We start from the raw sequence: 24,095 nt of genomic DNA on the forward strand, positions 1-24,095 counted from the left end.
CAGCGGGGTATTTTGATGAAGGGCTTTGTGCGTAATGCATGCATTCTTGTAGGAGGATCTGCCTTCGACGGGAAGCCATTTAACGGCTGGGCAGATGTGGTCAATGCGTTTGCAGTCGGTGATTAGCCTGGCCGCTAGGTTGAGCACAGATTTGAGTGGGGCTAGGTGAACTTTAGGGATTCCGGAGAGGATTGCGTTACCATAGTCAATTCTCAAGAGGACTGGAGACTGGACAATCGATTTGAAGTCGTCAGCTGGAATGAAGGGTTTAATTTTCTTGAGATGACTGAGAGTGAAGAATGCTCCTTTAGCCGAGTTTTTATGTGGACATTAAGAGTTTGGCTATTGTCAATAGTGATACTAAGAGATTTTACTGAGTTGGATAAGGAGAGCAAATAGTTGAGGGCATTAAGGTCAGATATCCATGTTTGGATAGGGAGCTGGGTTGTTTTTTTTGAAAGAAGAGCATGATTTCAGTTTTTTTAGGGTTGGGTTTGAGATAAGTGGAACCATGATTGGATTTTAGTCAGGGTGTTGTTAAGGTGCAGAACATCAGAGTGGGATTTAATCTTATCGTAAGGTTGGGTCTCATCTGCATAGAGATGATAGTTGATTTCAGCTTGTTTTAGAATGAGGGTAAGAGGTTCCATAGAGAGGTTGAAGAGAGAGGGAGAGAGAATAGATCCCTGGGGGACACCTAGGGAGACTGGTGTAGGGTTTGGGTTGCAGTCGTAGATTTTGATTTGTTCTCTTCTGTGTTGGAGGTAGGAGGGGAACCATTTGAGGACAGGACCATTGAGGCCAAAGCGAACTTTGAGCTTATTAAGTAAGGCAGAGTGGTTAACTGTATCAAACGCAGCAGAGAGGTCGAGGAGAATAAGTAGGCATGTCTCGCCATTATCAAGGGAGTGGTGGATGTCATCAACTATATTTAGCATGGTACTGCAGCCTTTTCGGAAGCTGGATTGCAAGGAGTCAAGTAGGTTGAAAGTGTCAATGTGTTTACCCCATTGAGGCAGGGCTCATTTTTCAAGGGCTTTGGAATGAAGGGGTAGGTTAGAGATAGGGCGGAGATTGTTAGGGTCGGCTTTGGGATTTTTAAGAATGGGAGTGATTTGTCAGAGTTGGAGGGAGACGGGGACACATCCAGTGGTAAGGGAGGAGTTGATGATAGTAGTCCAATATGGGGCAATGATGTGCTTTAGTTTTAGTTTTAGTTTAGAAATTATGTTAAAGACTTCAAACTCAGTTACGGGGTGGAAATTATGCCAGGAGGCATTGTTTTTAAGCTGTGAGTTTGAGAGGTTGGTATCAGGAGGTGTTGTAGTGAGTAGGTGAGTGGAGGAATCAGGGGGTAGAGTTAATAAGGAAGGTGATTTTGAGGTAATGTCAGCGGTAAATTGGGGGTTTAGTGCGATGTTGTGCCTGGCACACAGTTCATGGATGTTTGGGATGGGGGCACCACATGTGCGCCCCTGTGCCCATAACGGAGGCACACTGCGACGGGGGGCCTTGCTAGAGGCCCATAAAGTCCCATTCCGTCTGTCTTTACATGGCGGTCGGACTGCCATTTAAAGGCAGAGGGAAAAGGGACATCATAATCACTAAGGCGATGCCTCTTCTGGCACTGCCCCCAATGTTGGTATAGGGCGCAGATGGATTCCTTGAGCCTGTCTAAGTCGGTCAGTCCCTCTGCCCTCCGACCAACATCATTATGTGGCAGTCGAACTGCAGCATCAGATGTCAGACGGACCACCACCAACGACATATGGGTGATGATCAGTCTGACAACATAATCGGGCCCTATGTCTTGTAAAGCGCCAGTCTCTGTTAGCTTTTGTTTTGTAACTCTAGGAGTATCCGTGGATCTGAGTACATGGACGGCAGACAGAGTAAAGATGGAGATTGACAACCAGGGTTAAAGGAGTGATATCTCCAGAACGCATGATTGCTTTGCATGTGGTTAGCACTTCCTGACACAGTGCACCTTGGCCTCTCAGACATCCTGATGCCAGATATTGGCACAGAGGGGTGGTCCTCGAGGTTCCTGTAGGCAAGATAATGCCACAGTGGGGTGGTCCTCGAGGTTCCTGTAGGCAAGAGGTGCTCACACAGATCTCCCTGCTGCGATGGAGAGTAAGGGAGAGTCTCCGACAAATTAGGTTCACCAAACAAGTATTCTGGTAAAGAATCTTCCCTGGGTCCTTGGCAAGGCAGATGGATATTGTGGTTTCATCCTCCTGCAAAGCAGCTGGGCGACCTTCTGTCCTGGGGAGGTGCTGACCTCACAACAGCTTACAAAGTACCTCCGGCAGCTGGCATGCAGGCTGTCCTTGGTAGCATGCAATCCAGAAACTCTTCTCTCAGCAAACAGAGGACCTCTACTTGCAAGACTGTCCAGCAGCACTTCCAGCATCATTCTTGTCCTAGACTTTACCCTAGTTTGATGGGGATCAGCAGCCAAGCTGTATAGGTCCATACAACTACTTCATCCTCAACTGTACTAGTGCACGGCACACCTAATGGATCCTGGGTCAAAGTACTGTGTACATTCATAGTTCAGAATTTGGCAGACTTCTATCAGACCCTGCATGATCAGCTTGTGCCATGGCAATGAAAAACAGGTCTTTTACATAGTTGTAAAACAGACAGGAATAGGGTACAGCACTGAGAATTATCTGAGCAGCACAATTCAAATGGAAGAGTTCCTGACAAGTCCCCTCAGATAAACGCTACCACACCTTACAAAAGATAGTGGTAAAAGTGAATGCAGAACGTGGGCTCCTTGATAAGCTTTCTGCAACACCTTCCATAATTTAATGTTGCATAATTCATGTGACATCGAAATGTATTCCAACAAACACTCCTCCCAACTCACCCACTGTCCTTAAATTAAACCCCACAGCACAGATAACATGTTCACCCACTATCTATGCATATCCATCACGTCTGGTAGCTGTGAGAAAGTGCCATCTTTCTTGCATGGTATGCCCCCACTTTTTGCTGAATTGCTGAATGTACTTTGACTAAGTGTGCCCTGGACTCCTGCCAATCAGGTGCCCAGGGCCTATGTTCCTTCCCTAAACACACAAAACCCAAATTGGCAAACCCTGGCCACATGTCAGCCCCTGGTAAATGGTACCCTAGGTACCCAGGGCCTTGTGACCAGGGAAGGCCTCTAAGGGCTGCAGCACTCATTGTGCCACCCTTAGAGGCCCTGTAGACTTACACACACACACTGCCCTTGCAGGCTGGTGTCTGGGTGCAAGACAAAACAAAGAGTCGATATGGCACACATCCCTGTGTGCCATGCCCATCACCTACACTGCCACTTAACACTTGGTTTAAGACGTGGCTTAATAAAGACCTCCCACTGAACCATAAGATCATGTCCGACGTCTTGTCCCTAGACCATTGTAAAAAGATCCCCTGGCTGGCCTATCTGTTGAAGGTATTCTCAGATTTGGGACGACCAGAGCTCTTTACTTCCCCCCAAGATATCAAGGTCCAAGACATCGATCTTGTCAAAAAGCATTTTATGGGGAGGGCAAGAGCACTTCGTGAAGAAAGGGAATTAGTGAAACCATCAGTAAGGGGTCATTACTTACTTGTTAATTCATTTTCTTTAGCACCGTATCTTGGTTTCGTTACAATTCCATTCCATAGGTTTCTTTTAACCAAGTTCAGGTTTAATTTGTTACATTTTTATTTAGGCACTTTTAAAACATGGGAAAAACCGGAAATAGCCTCACCCTGCAGTTGCGATCATTTCTCACCACAAGACACCATGCATTTTGTTATGTTTTGTGGGTTTTATTTAGAGCCAAGGAAAAAATATCTGGTATCAGCTTTGAAGGAGGCGGGCTTCACACAAGTGAGACCGGCTCTGCTCTTCTTGCAATCATTGCCTAACATACATATCACCTTTTGTATAGCCAATTTCTTGGTAGCTGCAGTTAGGATGAAAAAACATACCCATTAGATCCATTGTTATTCCTTTTTAACTTTTGTATGCCTAGATTTGTTTTAATGTAAATTATTTTACTGTCATTTTAACACGCATGAAATGCTCCTAACTTTTTGTATGAAATGTTTTTAATCTCTTTGTATGACTTTAATTGAGTCGAATAAAGATATTCTGACTGACTGACTGACACTGCCATATATCAGCCACCTCTCTAGCTGAGTGCCCTATGCCGATGGTGTGGGCACAGGAGCAGGATCCCTGTGCCCCTACAGTACCCAGGTCCATTCCTGGGCACTGTAAGTGCAGTGCTGCCATTTAAGAGTACATGGTGCTGAGAGCCCGTCAAACACGAACTCCACAGCACCATAATGGCAACACTGAAGACTGAGAAGTTTGGTATCAAACTTCTCAGCACATTAAACTCACACTGATGCCAGTGTGGGATTTAATGTACCAAGCACCCCAGAGGGCATCTTAGAGATGCCTCCTAAAACCTAACCTACAATTGTTGCTATTGTCACGCGGACCTGCTGCATTTAGCGCGCTATGCTTGTTGTTTTTTAAAAAAGTTACTAGAATCTTGTGATTAGATCTGTCAAAACTTAATTTTTAAACTTCACTGTATCTCGCCAACTCACTGGGCGATTTACTTCCTTCCACTCCCCTACCCAGGCCTCCAGCCAATCGGCCGCAAGAAGGTGGAGATAGAGGTGGGGCTTAGATACTAAAGCTCGCCGCAGCGGGCAATTGTTGCTATTGTCGCGCGGACCTGCTGCATTTAGCGCGCTATGCTTGTTGTTTTTTTAAAAAGTTACTAGAATTTTGTGATTAGATCTGTCAAAACTTAATTTTTAAACTTCACTGTATCTCGCCAACTAACTGGGCGATTTACTTCCTGCCACTCCCCTCCCCAGGCCTCCAGGCAATCGGCCGCAAGGAGGTGGAGATAGAGGCGGGGCTTAGACACTAATGCTCACCGCTAGGCGGGAGCGCCGGCGGCGCACCGAAGGCGCACCAAAGGCAAGCCCGTCTGCGCCCAGCTGGGACCAGGGGCCAAAATCCATGGCCAAATTATTACGTACTCCTCTAAGACACTGCGCTCGCTAGCCAATCGCTGCTCCCCCCTCAACCTGTCCACTCAAAATCGCCTCAGAGAATACAGCATTTACTCAGAACATTATCACCATACGACTCCCCTCACTCCATGCCCTCATCACCCTAAAACAACAACGAAGATCGCTCTGCGCATTCTCTATCTCAATACTCGCTCGCTGGTCAAATACCAATTAGACATCTTCTTGCTGCTAAGCTTTGAGAAACCAGACATCCTTCTGATCACAGAGACCTGGCTTACCCAGGATTCTGCGCCAGACATTCTAGCAGCACTCCCCTCAGAATATTACATACTAGCTGCTAATCGACCTCAGGGCAAAAACGGTGGTGGAGTCGCCGCCATCATCCATAAAGATCATGTCTTTACCGCTCTTACTCCTCTGGTCCTCCCGGAGGTGGAGAACTTAGTTATCAAATTAGATGCCACAACTGGCTCTATCAATTTTGTGTTAATTTACCGACCCCCTCAAGCCATGCCTGCCTTCCCGTTCGCTTTAAGCGAACAAATGGCAAACCTGGTCACTAATTATGCTAGCATCATGCTTATAGGCGACTTGAACTACTGGTTCAATGACGCCCTGGGTGGGCCACATGCTGTAGAACTATCGGAACTACTCTCCAACCTGAACCTTGCTCAACACGTATCCACCCCCACCCACGCTAAAGGACACATTCTGGACCAAATATGGTCCTCAAATCTTACACTACTGGCGCCTACTGTCTCACCCTGCATATGGTCCGACCATTATCTAATCAACTTTACGGTTACCACCAACCCTAAAACAAAGACTTCCTCAACCGGTGGAGGCATGACTAGAAAATGGAGGTCCTTCGATAAACTGGGATTCACTGACACCTTAGCAAAGTCCATACCCACCTTTAACCCAGACGTTAACATCATGGACACCGTGATCTCGGAATGGCTATTGAATGTTTGCGACACTCACGCCCCACTCACTAAATTCACACGAACCCGACACATAGATGCTCAGAAGTGGTTCTCCACTGAGTTAAAAAAACAAAAGCTCTAGCTCCGGCAAAAAGAAAGAAAATGGAGGCTAAAATACACCATGGAGGACAAACTTCAGTTCTCCCTAGCCCGTAATGATTACAAAAAAGCTATACGTGAAGCCAAAGCAACCTATTTCTCAGCAAGAATACTAAATGCCCATAACAAACCTAAAGAAATTTTCACCATAGTTAATGACCTCTGCAACACAGATAGAACCCATCCCAACCAGCCACCTACTCAAGATTTCTGTAACTCCCTTAACACCTATTTTCTGGATAAAATATCCACTATCAAAGCCAGCATTCCCACCACCCTCTGTGCGGTTAACCTGGACTTCTCAACAACCAATCCAATCACTATAGATCATTTCCCTGCCTTCCGCCCCCAGACTCTCTCAGATCTGCTGGCTCGAGTCAAATCCGGTTCCCCTAACGACTGCTGCCCCCCACACATTCTAAAGGATGCCCTGTCCAACCTCCCTCACTGTGTGCTCCCCTTCCTTAATAAATCTCTCCTCCAAGGTAAGGTTCCCACTGCCTTCAAGAACGCGAGAGTGGTCCCGCTACTAAACAAAACCTGGGGCTGACCCACTGAATCCCTCCAACTATTGCCCCATCTCCCTTCTCCCCTTTCTCGCAAAGATTCTCGAGGCCCACGTCGCTAGGTCCCTCTCAAACTTCATCGAACAGTCTGATCATCTAGAACTTAATCAAGCTGGGTTTCGCCCCGCCCATTCAACTGAAACGGTCATCCTCGCTGTATTGGACATCTTGCGAGCAAACTCAGACAAGGGCATACCTCAGGCACTCGTACTTCTGGATCTGTCGCCGCGTTCCACACGGTCGACCACAAAATCCTATTGTCCCGTGTCGAACAGGCAGGCATACAAGGTCCTGCATATAATTGGATTAAGTCATTCCTCGAAGACAGAACACAGGCAGTCCGTCTCGGCCCTTTCACCGCTCCTAGGATTGCCGCCTCCTGCGGTGTCCCCCAGGGTTCGTCCCTTTCCCCTCACTTATTCAATTTATATCTCAAACCCCTCATTAACTCCCTAAAAAATAGTAAGATAACCACCTTCAATTATGCAGACAACTTACAACTCATCTTTACACTGGATGGCCCGAACTCTGCCCCAGAATTCCAAGCCACTATGCTTCACATCCAGTGATGGATGAATCCTAACCACCTTAAACTCAACCCCGGCAAGACAGAACTAGTCCTACCGGGAAAAAGCGAGATCATGTGGGGCCCTCACTACTGGCCTATTGACCTCGGACCAACCCCCACCCCCTCCCCTTCAGTAAAAAGCCTTGGGGTCACTCTAAATTCCGATCTCTCGCTCAAAGGACAAGTGGGGACAGTAGTCTCCTCATGTGTCTTCCAACTGAGGAAAATAAGAAAAATCGCCCATCTGCTTACTCCCTAAGCCCTCATTCAGGCAGTAATAGCCCTCGTACTGTCGCGCCTTGACTTCTCAAACTCCATCTATCTCGGTCTGCCTATGTTCCTACTCAAACGCTTACAAATAGTACAGAACCAAGCAGCGAGACTAATATTCCAGCAACCGAAATGGCATTCTGCCAGCCCCCTGCTGGCCAAACTACACTGGCTCCCAATCGCCCAACGTGCAGCATTCAAGACTGGATGCTTACTCTTTAAGGCCTTGCACTGTAGGAGTCCCAAATTTATCAGCAGCCTGATCGAGAAACATACCCCACGCCGCAATCTACGGTCTGCCCACCTCAGGCTACTGACTATCCCAACCATCAAACTCAAACGCCAGGGAGGGTGCAGGTTTTCCTTGCTTGCCCCTGGTTTTTGGAATTCTCTGCCTCTGGACATCAGGATGCAGGAAAACTTGATGGGGTATAGAAAGGCCCTCAAAACATGGCTGTTTGCGCTGTCCTATGCTTAGTTTCCCCTGCCATGACGCTTGCAACAATTAGCGCCATGAAAACTTCTGGTGACCGTGCGCTCTACAAGCTCTTATTAACATAACATAACATCCACGTCTGTTCTGAGGCTGGCTAGGCTGCCACACAGCAGACACGTTGCTGGACCCCTGGGTAGGAGAGCCCCTGCTCTCCTGGGCCTGCAACAATGCACATCCTGGGCGAGGTGCTAAATCTCCTCCCCCAGGATGGGCAGGGGGAAGCTTCAAAGGCTTATGCCGCCTCTGTGAGCTTCCCCAGGCCACTGCAACCCCCTTACTCTGGAGGGAAGCTTGGCCGGAAACCCCAAATAAGGACAGGGGATGTGCCTGGGGAGGCGAGGTGAAGCACATCTCCGGACTCTCGCCATCTTGAAGATGGGAAGCCCTACCCTATCAGGACTAGGCTACTGCCCCCCTCCCACGGAGGGAGGCAGGATAGGGGGTATACCCACACCAGGACAGGGACCCATTGGTCCCTGCCCTTCACCTACCTGTAAAGCCCCTAAATCTAGTATTTAGGTGCACCCTGAACCTTCCTTCCCCAGATTCCAAAATCCAAAGAAGAGCTAGAAGAAAGAAGACCTGCCCTAAAGCTGCTAAGAAGAGGAAGACACCAACTGCTACCGGCCTGTCGACCCTCGAACCTGCTTCTGCTCCAACCTGGCATCTCTTGTGGCCGGCAACCTCACAAACACCGGAGGACCTGGCCACCTTTTGACTCTAAACCCCTGGGACTGCCATGAGTAGAGGCTCTACTCAAAACCTACCTCTAATCCCTGGCAGCAGCCCGGAACCGCAAACCCAGCACACTCTGCACCAGCCAAGCCTGGCCAGTGCCAGAGTGAACAAAGACCACGAGGACGACCCCACGGTGACAGTGACCCCGAGTCCGGCACCCAAGGACCTCCCTCGACCCTCCTGAAGAAGCCTGCAGCCTCAGAACAAGGTGCCCCCCCTACCGCGATCAACAGAGGGTAAGATTTCCCGACACCAAAAGGCAACCCTGCACGCGGTGCCCCGCGGCCCCCTGTGCCCAGTCCCGGGGTACCTACCTATCCTCCAACTACCCAACTTACCTCTCGAAGTGGTGGTGGCACCTGAAGAATCCTCGTCCCCGAGCTTGCAGTCTTTTTCTAAACCGAAGATTTTCCATTGAAATCAATTGAGAGCCCGAAGGCTCAAAAGCACCCTAGACCCAGCCGCCTGAGTGGCCCTGGCAGTGCAACCTCTACACCTACCTACTTCCCCACTTGCCCTGAGTAAGTGACCAGGAGCCCAGCTCCCACAGCCGCGTGGCTTGCTAGTCAGCAGCCACCAACCAAGGCCCCCCAATCCCTCATAGGATAACATTGGGTCTAACTCTCTCTGCACCTGGCCGCCCTAGAGTCGCTGAGGGTGAAACAACTGTACCTACCTGACCCTGGGGGACACCTGAGTCTATGCCCAGAACCTCAACTCTGCCAGTCGAGTACTTACCTTTAAACCGATAACTCTATTTTCTTCATTGGGTAAAATTGACTGGCTTTTTCCTGAAATTTCTTCTAAGTGTGGACTTTTCAAATCTTAAAATATTCACCAAAATTCAGCCGAGTAACGAAAATACTCACCTGCTCTTAGGTGAGCTCACAGTGCTGGATCTTGGTGCCCAGCACTGACTTTGAAAAATACTTACAACTGTACTTACCAGTAACCCAATTTTCTCCCATAGGAAATCATTGACTGTTTTTCTGTGAAATTTCTTCTGTGTCAATTTCTGCACTCTTTAAATATTCTTTAAAAATCGTATAATATCTGAAAACGTAATTACTTACCTGTTTTGGATAAAGGTCCCAGTACTGAGTCTAGGCACCCACTACTGGATTACAAAAGTAACGAGAACATACTGTACCTGCAACTTGAATTTTCTTCCATAGGGAATCATTGACTGTTTTCTTTGAAATATTTTCTAAGTGTCAACTTTTAAAATAGCTAAATATTGTTTAAGAATCATCACAGTAATTAAGTCGACTTTCATCACTTGATTCTGAGTACTGACCGAGGACTGAATCTAGGATCCAGTCCTGGAATTCCAAAAGTAATCCTAAAAGTAATCTGTTGCAAATAACTTGAAATTTCCATTGAGCTCAATGCATTGTTGTGTTTAAAATAGTTGCCTATTGCAACCACTTGTAACTGTTTACAAAAGTCAATTGCATATTGCAAAAGTATTTATATAAAGCATCTCATTCTGAGAAAGTATATTTTAAATCCAATTGTTGGTTCTAAAATAAAACAAGCATATATTTTTTATATATAAACCATTGGCCTAGAGTTCAGTTATTGAGTGTGTGAGACCATTTGCTGACTGAGTGTGTACAACAAATGCTTTGCACTGTCCTCTGATACTGCCTTACTGCTCGACCAAGCTACCACTTTAGAGAGTAAGGTTATATCTAACTTCAGCCTCTGTCAACCCTGGGGGACTGTGGACTCTGTACACCCTGTACCTATTAAGGAACAGTATATACAGAGCCACTTTCTCACACACCACAGTTAAAATAAAGACTTTCACCATCAGCCGGTAGACACCAAGCGGCTCCAAGGCACTGCCACTGCCCTACTCACCGCTACTTTTAGAGATACTGCTTCATGCCTCTCCCTCTTCATCCTAGATGTGTCCCACTAGTTTATGCAGCTTCTTTGAATTTCTTAAGGTAAGTCCCTTGGGGTGAATGTTTAGGGTTGTTACTTGGGCCAATCCCCATACAGTCTGCCGAAATTATACCCAAGCAATACCCAATTTGCCCAAAACGTTCTGAGCGCCCTGTTTGCTTTAGTTGCCCAATTCAGTCATCTCCGTTCTTTTTGGTGTGTAGTTTGCCTTTCACTTGAATGGGAGAGAGCCATTAAATATGAGTCAGCAAAGTTATATTTGTTATCTTGTACTTATTTTACACGTGACAGGGCAAATTTGTATTCCAAAAGGCAACTGGGAATATATTGTAGGAGGACATTGTTTGCAATAGAAACATTTCACTAAGATTATGCAATCCTGGTTCCATGTTTTAACACCAGAAATTTTATATTCTTAATATGCCGATGCTTCGACCTCCAATATCAGGAAATTGATGTTCAGTATGCGTGGAGATAATTGAAAGTCTCCATTATAAAAAGGGGGAGGCAGATCAGGGTATTGATAACCATCAGCGGTTTCTGAGTTCTGGTAAGTTGGGTACCGTGACTGTTTAAAAGCAGTTTGGGGCATTCTGATATCCATGTAAGGGATAAATCCATACAGTATTGTATCTAAGTGAGATATTTTGTCTATATGTTCTCGTACAATTCTGTGTATTATTTAATAGGAAGTGCTGTTTGTCACACATTTACACCGTTATTTGGTATGCCTGTGCTACGATTGTTTGGACAGAGTTCTGTAGAACTTTGTGTTAGTATTGAGTGTTGTTGGTGTTAACAAAACCCGAAAAATAGAAGATTGATATTATACTAGTAGTGATATAGAGTGGTCATAAAGGTTGTTTTATGCTTTTGCTGCTTTGGTATGTTCTATTTTTAATATCCGACCATTTCCAAACAAAAAGATTTGTCATCATGAAAATGAAATCAGAAATTAAATGGCAGTGTAGTGCATGCTTGGGTCCCTTACTCACAAAAATGATAATCTCCTTTTTTAAAGGCTCAGTAGGGTTCATAACAAATGCTTTTGGTGGAAACCGTTTATGGGCATAATTTACTCTAAAAGTTATTTTTTAAAAAGTATTTAGGGCCTTCTAATCTCTTCGAGGTTAGGTTTTTAAAGTATATGAACGAGTAAAGAATACTGATGCTGTAGAACTATTTTTCTAATTCTTAAAATGTTCCTACTCTTTGTTTGAAATGTTAGCTATGAGACTCCACAAAAAAATTGGAGTGGGATTAAAGGGTTAACGGAGAGTTAATGGCAGTGGTGAGAAATTCTTCAGATTCAACGTTAGGCTACATAATTTCTTCCACTGTGATCTGTTCAACAACATCGCAAAGATCAATTGCTAGTTCTTTTTCAGAGTCTTTGTTTTTGTCCATCTTACCCACAAATGTTTGTATATTTTAATGGTAAATGCACACTTCACTTTTTTTTTTTTTTTTTTACTAGTTTATCGTCGCATTGTTGAATCGGATGTTGGAGATTCCTTTTATATTAGAACTCATTTTGAATATGAAAAGGAATCCCCTTATGGACTGAGCTTCAATAAAGGAGAAGTTTTCCGTGTAGTAGATACATTATATAATGGGAAGCTTGGATCATGGCTGGCTATCCGCATTGGCAGAAATCATAAGGAAGTGGAAAGAGGCATTATTCCAAACAAAAACAGGTATGCTTTTCAGTGGAACATCTCTTGGCATAAAGTAAAGTTAAATGTTTGGATAACAGAGACCAACAAGGAGTCATTTTGGCTTCTACATTTGGCATGTTTCCTTCTTGTGGCCCTATTCCTCCCCCCTCTTTTTTGCAACCTCGGTGTCACCCTCTTGCGCCCTCAGTGTTTTCTCCTTGCCCCTCAGTGTCTCCCCATGCGCCCTCAGTGTCTCCCCATGCGCCCTCAGTGTCTCCCCATGCACCCTCAGTGTCTCCCCATGCGCCCTCAGTGTCTCCCCATGCCCCCTCAGTGTCTCCCCATGCCCCCTCAGTGTCTCCCCATGCCCCCTCAGTGTCTCCCCATGCGCCCTCAGTGCCTCCCCCATGCGCCCTCAGTGCCTCCCCCATGCACCCTCAGTGCCTCCCCCATGCGACCTCAGTGCCTCCCCCATGCGCCCTCAGTGCCTCCCCCATGCGCCCTCAGTGCCTCCCCCATGCGCCCTCAGTGCCTCCCCCATGCGCCCTCAGTGCCTCCCCCATGCGCCCTCAGTGCCTCCCCCATGCCCCCTCAGTGTCTCCCCCATGCGCCCTCAGTGTCTCCCCCATGCTCCCTCAGTGTCTCCCCCATGCGCCCTCAGTGTCTCCCCCATGCGCCCTCAGTGTCTCCCCCATGCGCCCTCAGTGTCTCCCCATGCGCCCTCAGTGTCTCCCCCATGCGCCCTCAGTGTCTCCCCCATGCGCCCTCAGTGTCTCCCCCATGCGCCCTCAGTGTCTCCCCCATGCGCCCTCAGTGTCTCCCCCATGCGCCCTCAGTGTCTCCCCCATGCGCCCTCAGTGTCTCCCCCATGCGCCCTCAGTGTCTCCCCCTCATGCCCACAGTGGCTTCCTCTCGTGACCGCAGTTTCTCCCTCTTGTATCCTGTGTCTCCCTTTCATGCCCCCAGTCTAACTTCTGGCCCACAGTCTAACTCGCTCACCCGTACAGTTTCTTTTTCTGTACTTTAGTCTCCCACTCGCTACATCACAGACTCCCTTTCTCTCCCTTGCATTTCCCTCTTGTGCTTTCAGTCTCCTTGCGGTCACCCTTATTCCCTCGTCCACATGTCTTGAATGCCCTGTTTGACATCCCCATGTCCTCTTTTTGGTACTCCGCCATTCTCTCTTTTTTTTTTTTATAACCAACTTTTTATTTATTGAAAAGTGCAATCTGTCACACTACACAGCTGTTCGCCTACAACCACATTGGCCGGCAGCAAAGGTCATAACTTCATAGGGCAGGTACTTCAGAACAATATAGGCCTTCTACACCTCACGTCACTGGCCCAGCTGTATATGTTAAGCACAAGGTTGTCCCCCCGCCTGCAAAGCACTGCGCCCTACATTCTCCTTACTGTGAACACTTATTAAAATACCTGTAGCGTTGCCATGTCTGCTGCGGCATAACTCAGCTCACTGGACATAGCTAGCCTGCTATCTACAGCTCCATGTAACTACTCCATGACATGATTGCAAACATGTGTGCACAGGCATAGATATCAGATATGACAATTGTAGCAAATAGTGCAGCCTAGCTGTCTACGTCAGCCCAAGCGGGCCGTGCACAGATGACACATCTACCGCTTCGTTTTCAAACACTACCCAGTGTAGGTCTATTACAATTTTTGCATATTGATCCAGATGCGTGCTAAGCTCGTTCACTAGTACATACGTATTCCTGGCAGCGCATTATGAGGCACAACAACCAGCCGGAAACACTTAATAAATCAGAAGCGGGTTGAAAGGTGCATCCGCTCAGCGTTGCTACAGCAGTGTTCAAGTGCTCAACCTCTATATTTCCGAAAGCAAGGTTCAATAAGAAAGAAAAAAAAATTAAAACTAACCATTAAGAAGGGGATTGAGGCGGGAGGAGAGGAATACTGGGAAGGGGGGAGCGGACATGGCGGGAGGGCAGAGAACATAGGGCCCCACTACCGGTATCTAGCCTCCCTCTCCTAATCTTGAGGTGCCGCCCCAAGGGGACCCACACTACTTTTGTGGCGATGTGCAAAATGCAGTATGAGGGAATGACAAGAGTGGGCACAGCTGGATTTAGCGACCCTCCGACAGTGAGAGCGGTTGCCCTGCGGACCTCCAAAATCCCCCCGGGTCAATCGTGCAGATCACATCATCAAACAACTTTAAGGCCCGAAGCCGCGGCGGTTGTAACCTAACATGCTCTATCCTCTCCAAGTGATCCACCAAGGGCTTCCAGAATTTCCGGAACTTAGTATCTCTGAATTGAAGGCGTGCTGTGAGCAGCTCCATCGCCACCACATGCCACAAGCGGGTGAACCACACATTTATGGAGGGGGTCTCTGCCTTCTTCCAATATAATGCTACTGTTTGTTTTGCTGCACCCAGCATGTGGAGGCTTAAGTGCCAATCCCGGCCCGTCCTAGCTCGCGTAGCCGCTGGTCTGAGACCCAAAATGATCGTAAGCGGGTCCTCCGGTAAGGGGTAACCCAGCACCCATTTAATGTGACTGAGGACCTCCTTCCAGTAGGTAGTCAGGAGAGGACACGCCCACCAAACATGTATGAAGTCTCCCAGCGCTTGAGTACAGCGCCAGCAGAGCGGGGACACCTTGGGAAACATCTTTTGGAGCCGGACGTGGGTATAGTACCATTGGGTCATTACCTTGTAGGCTGATTCCTCCTGGGGAACGCTACGAAAGGTTCTGGGGATGTCGCTCCAAAGCCGTGACCACTGGGCAGGAGTAACACCTGAGCTGGAGAGGTTCTGCCACCGCAGTTGGTATGGGAGAGGATCAAGACGCTGTGTATGCTGGAGCACTTTGTATATACGGGTAATTAGACCCTTATAGGTGCCAAATGTGCGAGCCAACTGCTCGAACGGAGTGAAGGGCCGCATGGCCGCCTGCGTCAGGGAGAAGCCCTGTATCTAGTGCAGAAGTTGGATATTTTGGAATTTGTCCTTTTCCATTGGCATTGGGTAAAGGTTTTGAAGTCCTTCCCCCAGAAATAAGTCTCGTATCGTCCTACAGCCGGACTCGGTCCAGTTCTCAAAGTAGGGCGGGCGACACGCTGGTGGAAACTGGGGGTTGCGAGCAATAGGAGTGTGGGGTGAGGGGAAGGTAGTGAGGCCCTTACGGACAACCACCTTGTCCCAGATCTCGAGGACCGTTTTAGTGGGGACAGCCATGTACGCACTGCGGTGGCGCTTCTCTCGAGGCAGCCAAGCATGGTCCCAAAGTGGACGGCATGTGACTGCCCTATCCTTGTGAAACCACACTTTTTCACTTTCCCATGCCCCCCATTCTAGAATGAAGCAGAGATGTGACGCCCAATAGTAATCCAGCAGGTTAGGGCAGGCAAGTCCGCCCCTATCCCGGGGGAGCATCAAAATTTTATTAGAAAATCGCGGCTTCTTACCTCCCCATATGAACGTAATCAGTTCGTGTTGCAACCCTTGAATTTGGTGTTCCGGAATAGGTGTCGGCAAAGTTTGAAAGAGATAGAGGATCTTTGGTAATATGGACATCTTAATTGCATTCAGGCGGCCAAGCCAGGAAAGCGGCAAAGCTTTCCAGGTGCGCAAGTCTTCAAGGACTGAGCGTTTACAATACTGCCAGTTGGCCTGTGTCCAGGTAGCCAGATCCGGGGTCAGATTGAGGCCAAGGTATCTCACCGATCTGCTCGCCCACTGGTAGGGGACACAAGTCTGTAACGCCGTGATTTCTTCCTCTGGGATCGTGAGGTTAAGCGCCCAGGACTTCGTATGATTAATTTTAAGCCCTGAGGCACGTTCATAGGTTTGGAGCAACGAGTGCGCCGCCGGGAGCGAGTGTAGCGGGTCAGACAACGTGAGGAGCAGATCGTCAGAAAAGAGGGCAATCTTGTGGTCTATACCCCTAAGGGAAATGCCCCTAACATCGGGGGTCTGGCGAATCAGTATGGCGAGTGGCTCCACCACGAGGGCAAACAGCAGGGGCGACAAAGGGCAGCCCTGCCGGGTGCCCCTGCGGATAGAGAAGGGCTGCGTGAGCTGACCATTCACTCGCACCCTAGCCACCGGGGAGATATAAGGAGCCATAAAGCGCGCCACCATTTTAGGTCCTAGCCCTACCTTCTGTAAAACTGCGCGGAGAAACGCCCAGTCCACCCGGTCGAACGCTTTTTCAGCGTCCAGCGACAGGAGGCAGGCCGGTATTCCCCAGTGCTTGGCCTTCCCAACAATGTGGGCTATGCGACGTACATTGTCTGCGCCTTGACGTTGGTGTATAAACCCCACCTGGTCCGGATCAATAAGATTGGGCAAGTGAGTACTGAGCCGTTTAGCAAGAATTTTAGTGTACAGCTTGAGATCAGTATTTAACAGGGCTATGGGCCGGTAAGAGGAGCATAGGGTGTTGTCCTTCCCAGGCTTCGGGATGAGGGCTATTTCAGCCATCGCCATATCTGGAGAGGGGCCAACGGAGTCCGCGAATGAGTTGAAAAGACGTAAGAGATACGGCTGTAGTTGCGGTAAGAAGGTACGAAAAAACGATACCGGGAGCCCGTCAGGCCCAGGCGTTTTACCCAATGGGAGATCTTGCAGGGCACCAGCTATTTCCTCTAGCGTGATAGACTCCTCTAGGAGCTCAGAATGGTGTTTACTCAGCGGCTCCCACTTGCACGCGCCCAGCGCAGCTGATATCAATTCCGGCTCTGGTGGATCCCCCGCGTAGAGGGATGAGTAGTAGTCATGAAATGCTTGGAGCGTCGCAGATTCAGTGATAGCCCAAGCTCCATCTGCCCCCTGCAATTTTGCAATGTGGGCCTTGGCCGCCCTCGTACGCAGGTGCCGCGCGAGGACAGTGCCCACCTTGTCGCCGCCTTCATAGAAGCGCTGCCGGAGCGCTAGCAATGCATGTTCGGCCTTTTTCGTTCTATGCACACGGAGCTGGCCCCGGAGGACCGCTAGACGTCGCTTGTGGGCCGCCAAGGGGCGCTCCTGGTCCATCTTTTCCAGCGTCTTAATTTTGCGCGCAAGCTTATTTTCATATAGTTGGGCTTCCCGCGCCCTAGCAACAGCTATAGCTGTGATGGTGCCCCTTATCGTAGCCTTGAAGGCATCCCACAAGAGGGGGAGGGGAGTCCCTGGCACATCATTATTTTCAAAGTAGGCCAGAATGGCTGTCTGGATTTCCTCCCTATCAACCGGATCCCGCAGGATATGGTCCGGGAACCTCCAGCGACGCAGGCAGGGCGAGCGGGTGAGGCGCTCATGAAGGAGCAGTTCCACATGAGCATGGTCCGAGACCGAGATACTAGAGTGGGACGCCGACAATGTATCCTTAAGCAAAGAGTGGGATACAAAAAGCATGTCGATGCGGGAATAAGAGCGATGCGCGTGGGAGTAATAAGTGTAATCCCTCAGCCCAGGGGAGTGGTAGCGCCAGACATCCACCAAGTTTAGAGCAGTAAGAGATTTTTTCACCGTTGCAGACATGGCCCCGACCCCATGAAAGGCTCCTCCACAGCGATCCAGATCCGCATCCCATACCAAGTTGAGGTCACCTTCAACTATAAGGTCCAAATCCACCGGCTCAAGGTACTCCCTAATGATCCTGCGTAGAAAGGCATCTTGTCCCTGATTGGGGGCACGGAGATTGCAAAGTGTAAGCGTGCGGTGTCCTCTCACTATCTCCACCCTCAGAAACCGGCCCTCAGCGTCTCTAAGTACCTTTGTGTCCCCCTGCAGAAAACCCACCCTACAAAGAACGGCCACCCCTGCTGCCTTGGTGGCTGCTGAAGACCAAAACTGGTGAGGGAAACGTGGGTGGGCCATTCGAGCCACATCAGATTTAAGGAGATGCGTCTCTTGTAGGAAGATTATGTCGGGGCCCTGTTGCAACAAGTATCTCCAGATTTGGCGCCGTTTGCTAGGCGAGTTAAGCCCCTTCACATTAAGGGAGACAATCTTCAGGAAGGTACGGTGGTCATTGGTACTGTTCATCTGGTGGGATCATCTCCGCGAGGCTCCCCCACATGCCCGCAAGTCCCCCCCCGCCAGAGGGTTAGGAAGGGGAAGTGAAGAAAGAGGGTGAGAAATCGGGGACAAGAACTGAAACTCCAAAACGGCCAACAAGACCTATTCCAGTTTAGGGAGTGGCCAGGCACAGTGGCACAGGCTATCCCGGAGATGTCACTCTCCCAGGAATAGGAGTGGGGGTCGATCATCACCATCTTTACAGATCCAGTGCACCGGGTTTCAGCTCCGGGCCACCGCCCCATACATGTAGCGGCAGTGGCAGAAAGCGAGCATCACTCACACCCAACATGGGGTACTCGAGGCGTTGAAATGGGACTCAGGGCAATCGCTGGGTGGGCAGAGAGAGAGCCTTCTCCTCCCGAAGGCCCGCGGTAAGTACAGTGCTGCAGAGCAAAGAGGCTCACTTGGGGGAGGACACCTGTGATCTCGCTGGCGACGAGCCACCCTCCAGAGATCTAATATGTTGTATAATGTCTTGTTTGTCCCGCGATGATCTGCTGGCAGCAGGGGAAGGTGGGCGCCCCGGACGGGGCACCCTGGACCACCCAGGCTTGAGTGGAGCGCGAGGCCCAGCAGTGCGGTGCGAGGGACTGACCGGTGGGGTGTCCGTGATCTGGAGCAACTGCGGCGCTTCTCGGTATGATCGCAACACCCGACGCCTGGATTCCCATTGGAAAATGAGGGCGAAGGGATGACCCCATTGGTAACGGATGTTGAGGGCCCTCAATTTGTCTGAGATAGGTCGGAAATCCCTCCGGCGTCGGAGAGTTGTGGGGGCCAAGTCTTGAAATAGTTGGACCGGAGTGCCTCTGTACAGGATTTCGGGCTTGTCCCGGGCCGCTTTGAGGATGGCTTCCTTTTCAACAAAGAAATGGACCCGTGTCAGGATATCAGGGATGAGTCCAGGCCTCCCAGGTGGCCCAGAGACCCTATGTGCGCGGTCCAGAGCCGGCGGTGAGGCATCGTCGTCCCCCCGGATTTCATGGAGTAGATCCGCCACGAATGTCATGATATCTGTACCTTCCACTCCGATCGGAACACCCCTTATGCGTATGTTGTTTCGGCGCCCCCTATTCTCCAAATCCTCCTGTCGAATCTGGAGCTCAACATGCTGTTCCTCCAGGGTTGCAATCCGCTGCCAGAGGTGTTCCTGATCTTCTGTGCGAGCGTCCAGGGTCTTCTCCATATCATCCACTCTGTCCCCCAGCTCCCCCACATCCCTCTGGAGTTCCTTAACGCAGGCCTGGACCTCCGTACGAAGCGAGCGAGCCAATTTCAGTCTTGAGGTGGGCCATGAAGGATTGCGTCACCGGCTCGGCTGAGTTTCCAGCACCCGACGGTAGCTCCATAGCTCCTTCACCGTGGTGTCCTTTGAGGCCACCGGCGGCTCCTTCCCTGGTTTAGTGCGTGTCATAGTTCAGCCCCGCGCCAGCCGAACAGGAGGGCCGAGCGGGAGTGGCCCCCCACAGGCCACCGTGGCAGTCAGATGCAGTAGCTCAAGGGTGCTCCACTCAGCCGCCACCAGATAAGCAGGAACCCAGAGGCCCCCCGCCAGCTCGATGTAGCGCCCAGCTCAGAGTCCGCTCGCCACCCCGGGCCAGGAGGTCGTAGGCTAGGGTTGCAGCGTTACAGGAAGTGAACAAGCAGTAAGCAGGGCACCGGGGCCCAGGCAAGCGGAGGCCCGCTCACGAGGCGTACGCTCCTCCAGTCACCGCTCCACAAGGCCCCGTCACAGGACCCCACCCGCTCAGCCACGGCAGGCGCTTGAGAGTCCCAGGACGGCGGCAAGCGCCCCACCCTCCGCACTTGCACACCTCACCAAGACGGCACAGGCCCCGGCCCCGAAGACTCCTCTCCACGCAGCCCCTACTCCGTGCCACCGCTCCAGCCAACAACGTCGTCTCTGCGCCCCCAGGAGTCCCCGGCGTTCCTCACTAGGGTGCCAGTACCAGCAGACGTCTGACCACGGCCTGCGCTCTCGATTCACACAGTCCGGGTGGCAAGGAGCCAGGGGTGAGAGGGGCCCCTCAAGTTTAAGCCCCACCAGATGGAAGCAGCGTGAGCCCGGTCCCACTCCACACACCGCCCAGCACCCAGCGGCCAGGGCAGTCAAATTGGCAAGTGCAAGGCCTTCCCTGGTCTGCGAACCGGGCTCCAACCCCAGGCCGCTCACAAATCAGGGTGGGAGTTCGTACTGTCAGGCAGGCCAGGGGAATGCAGGGGGAGCAACCACCAGTTCACCTCGGGGCAGGGAAGTGCCAAAAGCCAGCCCCCGGGAGCAGAGTCAGGGGCAGCAGTACCCCAGCACAGTGCCGGCGGTAGGCCGCGGCGTCCCCAACAAAGTGCCCCTAAACCAGCAATGGCCATGCACTCCAGGCCAGGCACCTCCACAGCGCCGATCACCGCTGCTGCGCCGCCGGCCCCGAAGCAGGTAGTTCTCCAAGTGCCCCCAGGTGCAGGCCACAAAATGGCGGTCGCGGTCTTCCCGCCTCGACAGTCCAGCCTCCCCCTTCCGCCAGCCTGCCAGACCAGGAACTCGCACCTTCGCCGCGCTCCGACCACCTCACCGCTTCACAGGCTGTCCCAACTGCTCCTCCGGCGGCCCCAAAGTCCCGTCTGCGGGGCTCGTCTCCCCCACGGTGCACCGGAGCCGGGCACGCAAAATGGCGGGCGCGCCCTCTCCAGGCGGGGCAGCCCCTCCAGCACAGCCACCCCCGCCAGGCTGGAAGATGGCGCCTCTGCCGCTCTCCGGCCACCGCACCGCTGTGCAGGCTATCCGAGCTGCTCCGCCGGTGGTCTCAAGCCCCTGCCTGCGGTGCTCGTCTCCTCCACAACGCGCTGGAGCGGGACGCGCAAAATGGCGGGCGCGCCCTCTCCGGCCGGGGCCTCTCCTCCAACACGGCCTCTCTCCGCGTCCTCTCAGGGCCAGGCTCCCCGAGCCGCCCGGAAGCTGACGCAGCCGCTCCCCTCCGCTGCCTGCACGCCCCCAATTGAGGCGTCTTCTCGGCCGCTACACCGCTGTTAGATGCAGTTTTTACCGGCGGCGGCCCGGAGCTCCGGCAGTGCGCGTCCTACTCCATCGATAGCGTCCCATTCTCTCTTTTAAGTGCATATCTTCCTCACATCTATGCCCTCTCACTTTCCCAGTCCTCCTTTCCTTCCTCTCCAGTCTCATACTCATCTACGCTGAATGCTCGTCCACACCTATTGTTATTGTTACTAAGTTGTGTTTCACTACATAGTGGTGCACTACTTGCTTAAGAAAAGCTTTTAATATAATTTTGATTGAATTTACCGGTATCCCAATCTTAGTGCATTTTCCATAAAACAAACTTGATTTAAAAAAAAAAAATTATATTTATTTTAATTTTATAAGCTATAACTTTTAAACCTTATTTTATTATTTAGGCATAGTTTTTCTCTGTGTGTCTCTTAAATGGTGTGCAATAATGTAATTTTCTTATTTAATTATTCTATGCCCTAATCTTGGCCCTACAAGAAGCCAAATAGAGAGGTGTCACAACAGTCTTGGCAGACCTCTACCTGACATGCCAGTGACTATTTGAGACTACCAGATTCCCTTTTTAAAAAAATAATACATCCAGTTTTTGTATAAAGAGACATCAGATAGCACATCCTCTGTTTGTCACGGATACAAACAATAGTTCACAGCATTGTGTGAGAAAAATCATTTAACTTGATTTGCTAATTATAAAAAACTATATCTGATAGAAACTACTAGCCGCAGATTCCTTAACGTAGAATTATCCCCAGGCGTGAGACTGGACCCGTAAAACTTTCTTGCCCAGTATCTCTGCACGCCGGGAGGAGGCACCTCACGACTTCGCCCCGACGTCCTCCGCGGGCGTGACGTCATCGAGGTCACATAAGCCCCAACACGGCACGCCGACGTCCGTTTTCTCCTTTTCCGAGTGCAACGCGGACCCGGATTGTGTCCTGGCCTGTTCAGGCCTTCTTTTCTTGTGTGCGAATGCCTTCGGGCTTTAAAACGTGCTCGTCTTGCGCGCGCCAGATGTTGGCGACGGATCCACACCCCATCCGTATGTGGTGTTTGGGGGAGCACCACGACTCCATGGATTGTGAGGCGTGTCAGCAAATGACGCCGAAGTCCCGGCGGGTGCACCGGATGAAGCTCCTGTCAACACGCATGTCCAGGTCGGCGGCGTTGCCGCATCCGTCTCCCGCAGACCGCTTCAAGAACCACCGCCTTCGTCTCCGACATCGTCCCTCTCCCAGGCCGCAAGGGCGTCGCTCATCTGTTGGTAAGTGTCGCAGTTTGTCCCTGAGCCCGGTCTCCGGCCTTTTGGGGGCGTGGGTACTCCGCGGGCGACCAGAGCCCAGATGGAGGCCTATGCGGTGGCCTTGCAGGCCTTGTTGGCCCTTCCATCCCCTCCTTCACTTCCTGGGACGTCTCCGGGTTCTTTGCCACGTGCGGGGGCTCCTGCGGCGTAGCCGGCGGCTCCGGCCCCGATGGGTTCAGACCCAGGTTCGGAGGATTTGGGGCCATCTGGGTGCGGCCCTTCGGGGTTCCCTCCTTCGGACCCGGGCTCCTCTGCCTTGCCGCAAACCCCCGCGGGGGTCCTTGTGGTGTCGCGGGAGGTTGCCGGGACTCTGAGCGTGTCCTCTGGTCCCCCTCGGCCCTCTGGGCAGGCGGAAGCCTTGTCTGAGGCTGAGGTGACGCAGCTCAGGTGCTGGCGGCTGCTGGCCCTGGCAGTGCCGTAGGGGCTGGCTAGGGGCCAGGGCGAGTCCCCGGGCCCCCCTCGTCCCTCCACGCAGGCGGCTGCCTCGTTGGAGGTCGACTAGACGCCTTTTCGTCGCCGTTCCCTGGCCGCCCCGGCTCCGACCCAGCTCCGGTCTCCTGCACCGCAAATTGTTGCGGATGTCCTTCCGGCGTCCCCTTCGGCGCCGGTCGACGTTGACCTGAGACGGGTCGTGGACTCTACGGCCCCGGGCTGGCGTCGGGTCATTGAGTCATCTTTGGACGCTCCCTCTTCCCCAGAGGTTCGGCGCTTGTTGGTCTCGTCTTCTCCGGAGACGGGCCGCTGCGTCGTGTAATTTTCACGGCATCTTCCAAAGATGGCTCATCGGCGTCGCCGCACCCGCAGTCTTCTCTGGAAGAACCTCAGGTTCCCCATGCCTCGGCCACCCCGCCTCCTCCTTTTCGGACTTGGCCTTTCCTTCCTCCGATTAACCTGGGGGACGGCTGCCTTAGTTTGCAGCCGTCACTGCTTTTGCTCGGGCTGTTTCCACGGCGGCGGGGATCTTGCGCATGGGCGATCCAGCTGCCCATTTCCCCACAGATCATCTTCTGGAAGTCCTCCATCAGGGTTATGGGGGTAGGGAGCTGCTTCTTCCCTTTGAGGCTTCGCTTCACACGTCTCTTTTCGGGGCAGCCCGTCACCGGGGACCCGGTGCCCCGGTGCCCCAGCCGCTTGTGCACCGCATGACACTGTCTGTCTTTCCCTCCACCAGGGGCCCTCTTTTACAGACTGCCTTTCCCTCCCTGCCATCGGTGTTGTCCCCTATCTCACGTGAGGCCCACTGGTTGGATTCCTGGGGTCGCAATATCTTCGCCTCCTCCAGTGCGGCTTTGCGGGCCCTTAACACTCTTTGTCATTTGGCAAGGGCCTCTTCTTGCTTGTGGGACTCGGCAGAGTCCCTTATGTCTGCCGCTTCTCAGG

General features: G+C 51.3%; 1 protein-coding gene across 14 annotated transcripts in view; it reads left to right on the forward strand.

The window, feature by feature from the left end:
* The window catches only part of TJP1 (tight junction protein 1), a 1,155,396-nt gene that overhangs the window by 845,410 nt on the left and 285,891 nt on the right, over positions 1–24,095 (forward strand). For all 14 annotated transcript variants that reach the window (XM_085644067.1, XM_085644073.1, XM_085644075.1 and 11 more), the window contains one exon: positions 12,158–12,377. In XM_085644067.1, coding sequence (XP_085500193.1) covers positions 12,158–12,377 — 220 coding nt within the window. The remainder of the gene's footprint in view (positions 1–12,157; positions 12,378–24,095) is intronic.

Source organism: Triturus cristatus, chromosome 3_1 (genome assembly GCF_964204655.1).
Source record: "Triturus cristatus chromosome 3_1, aTriCri1.1, whole genome shotgun sequence".
NCBI lineage: Eukaryota > Metazoa > Chordata > Amphibia > Caudata > Salamandridae > Triturus > Triturus cristatus.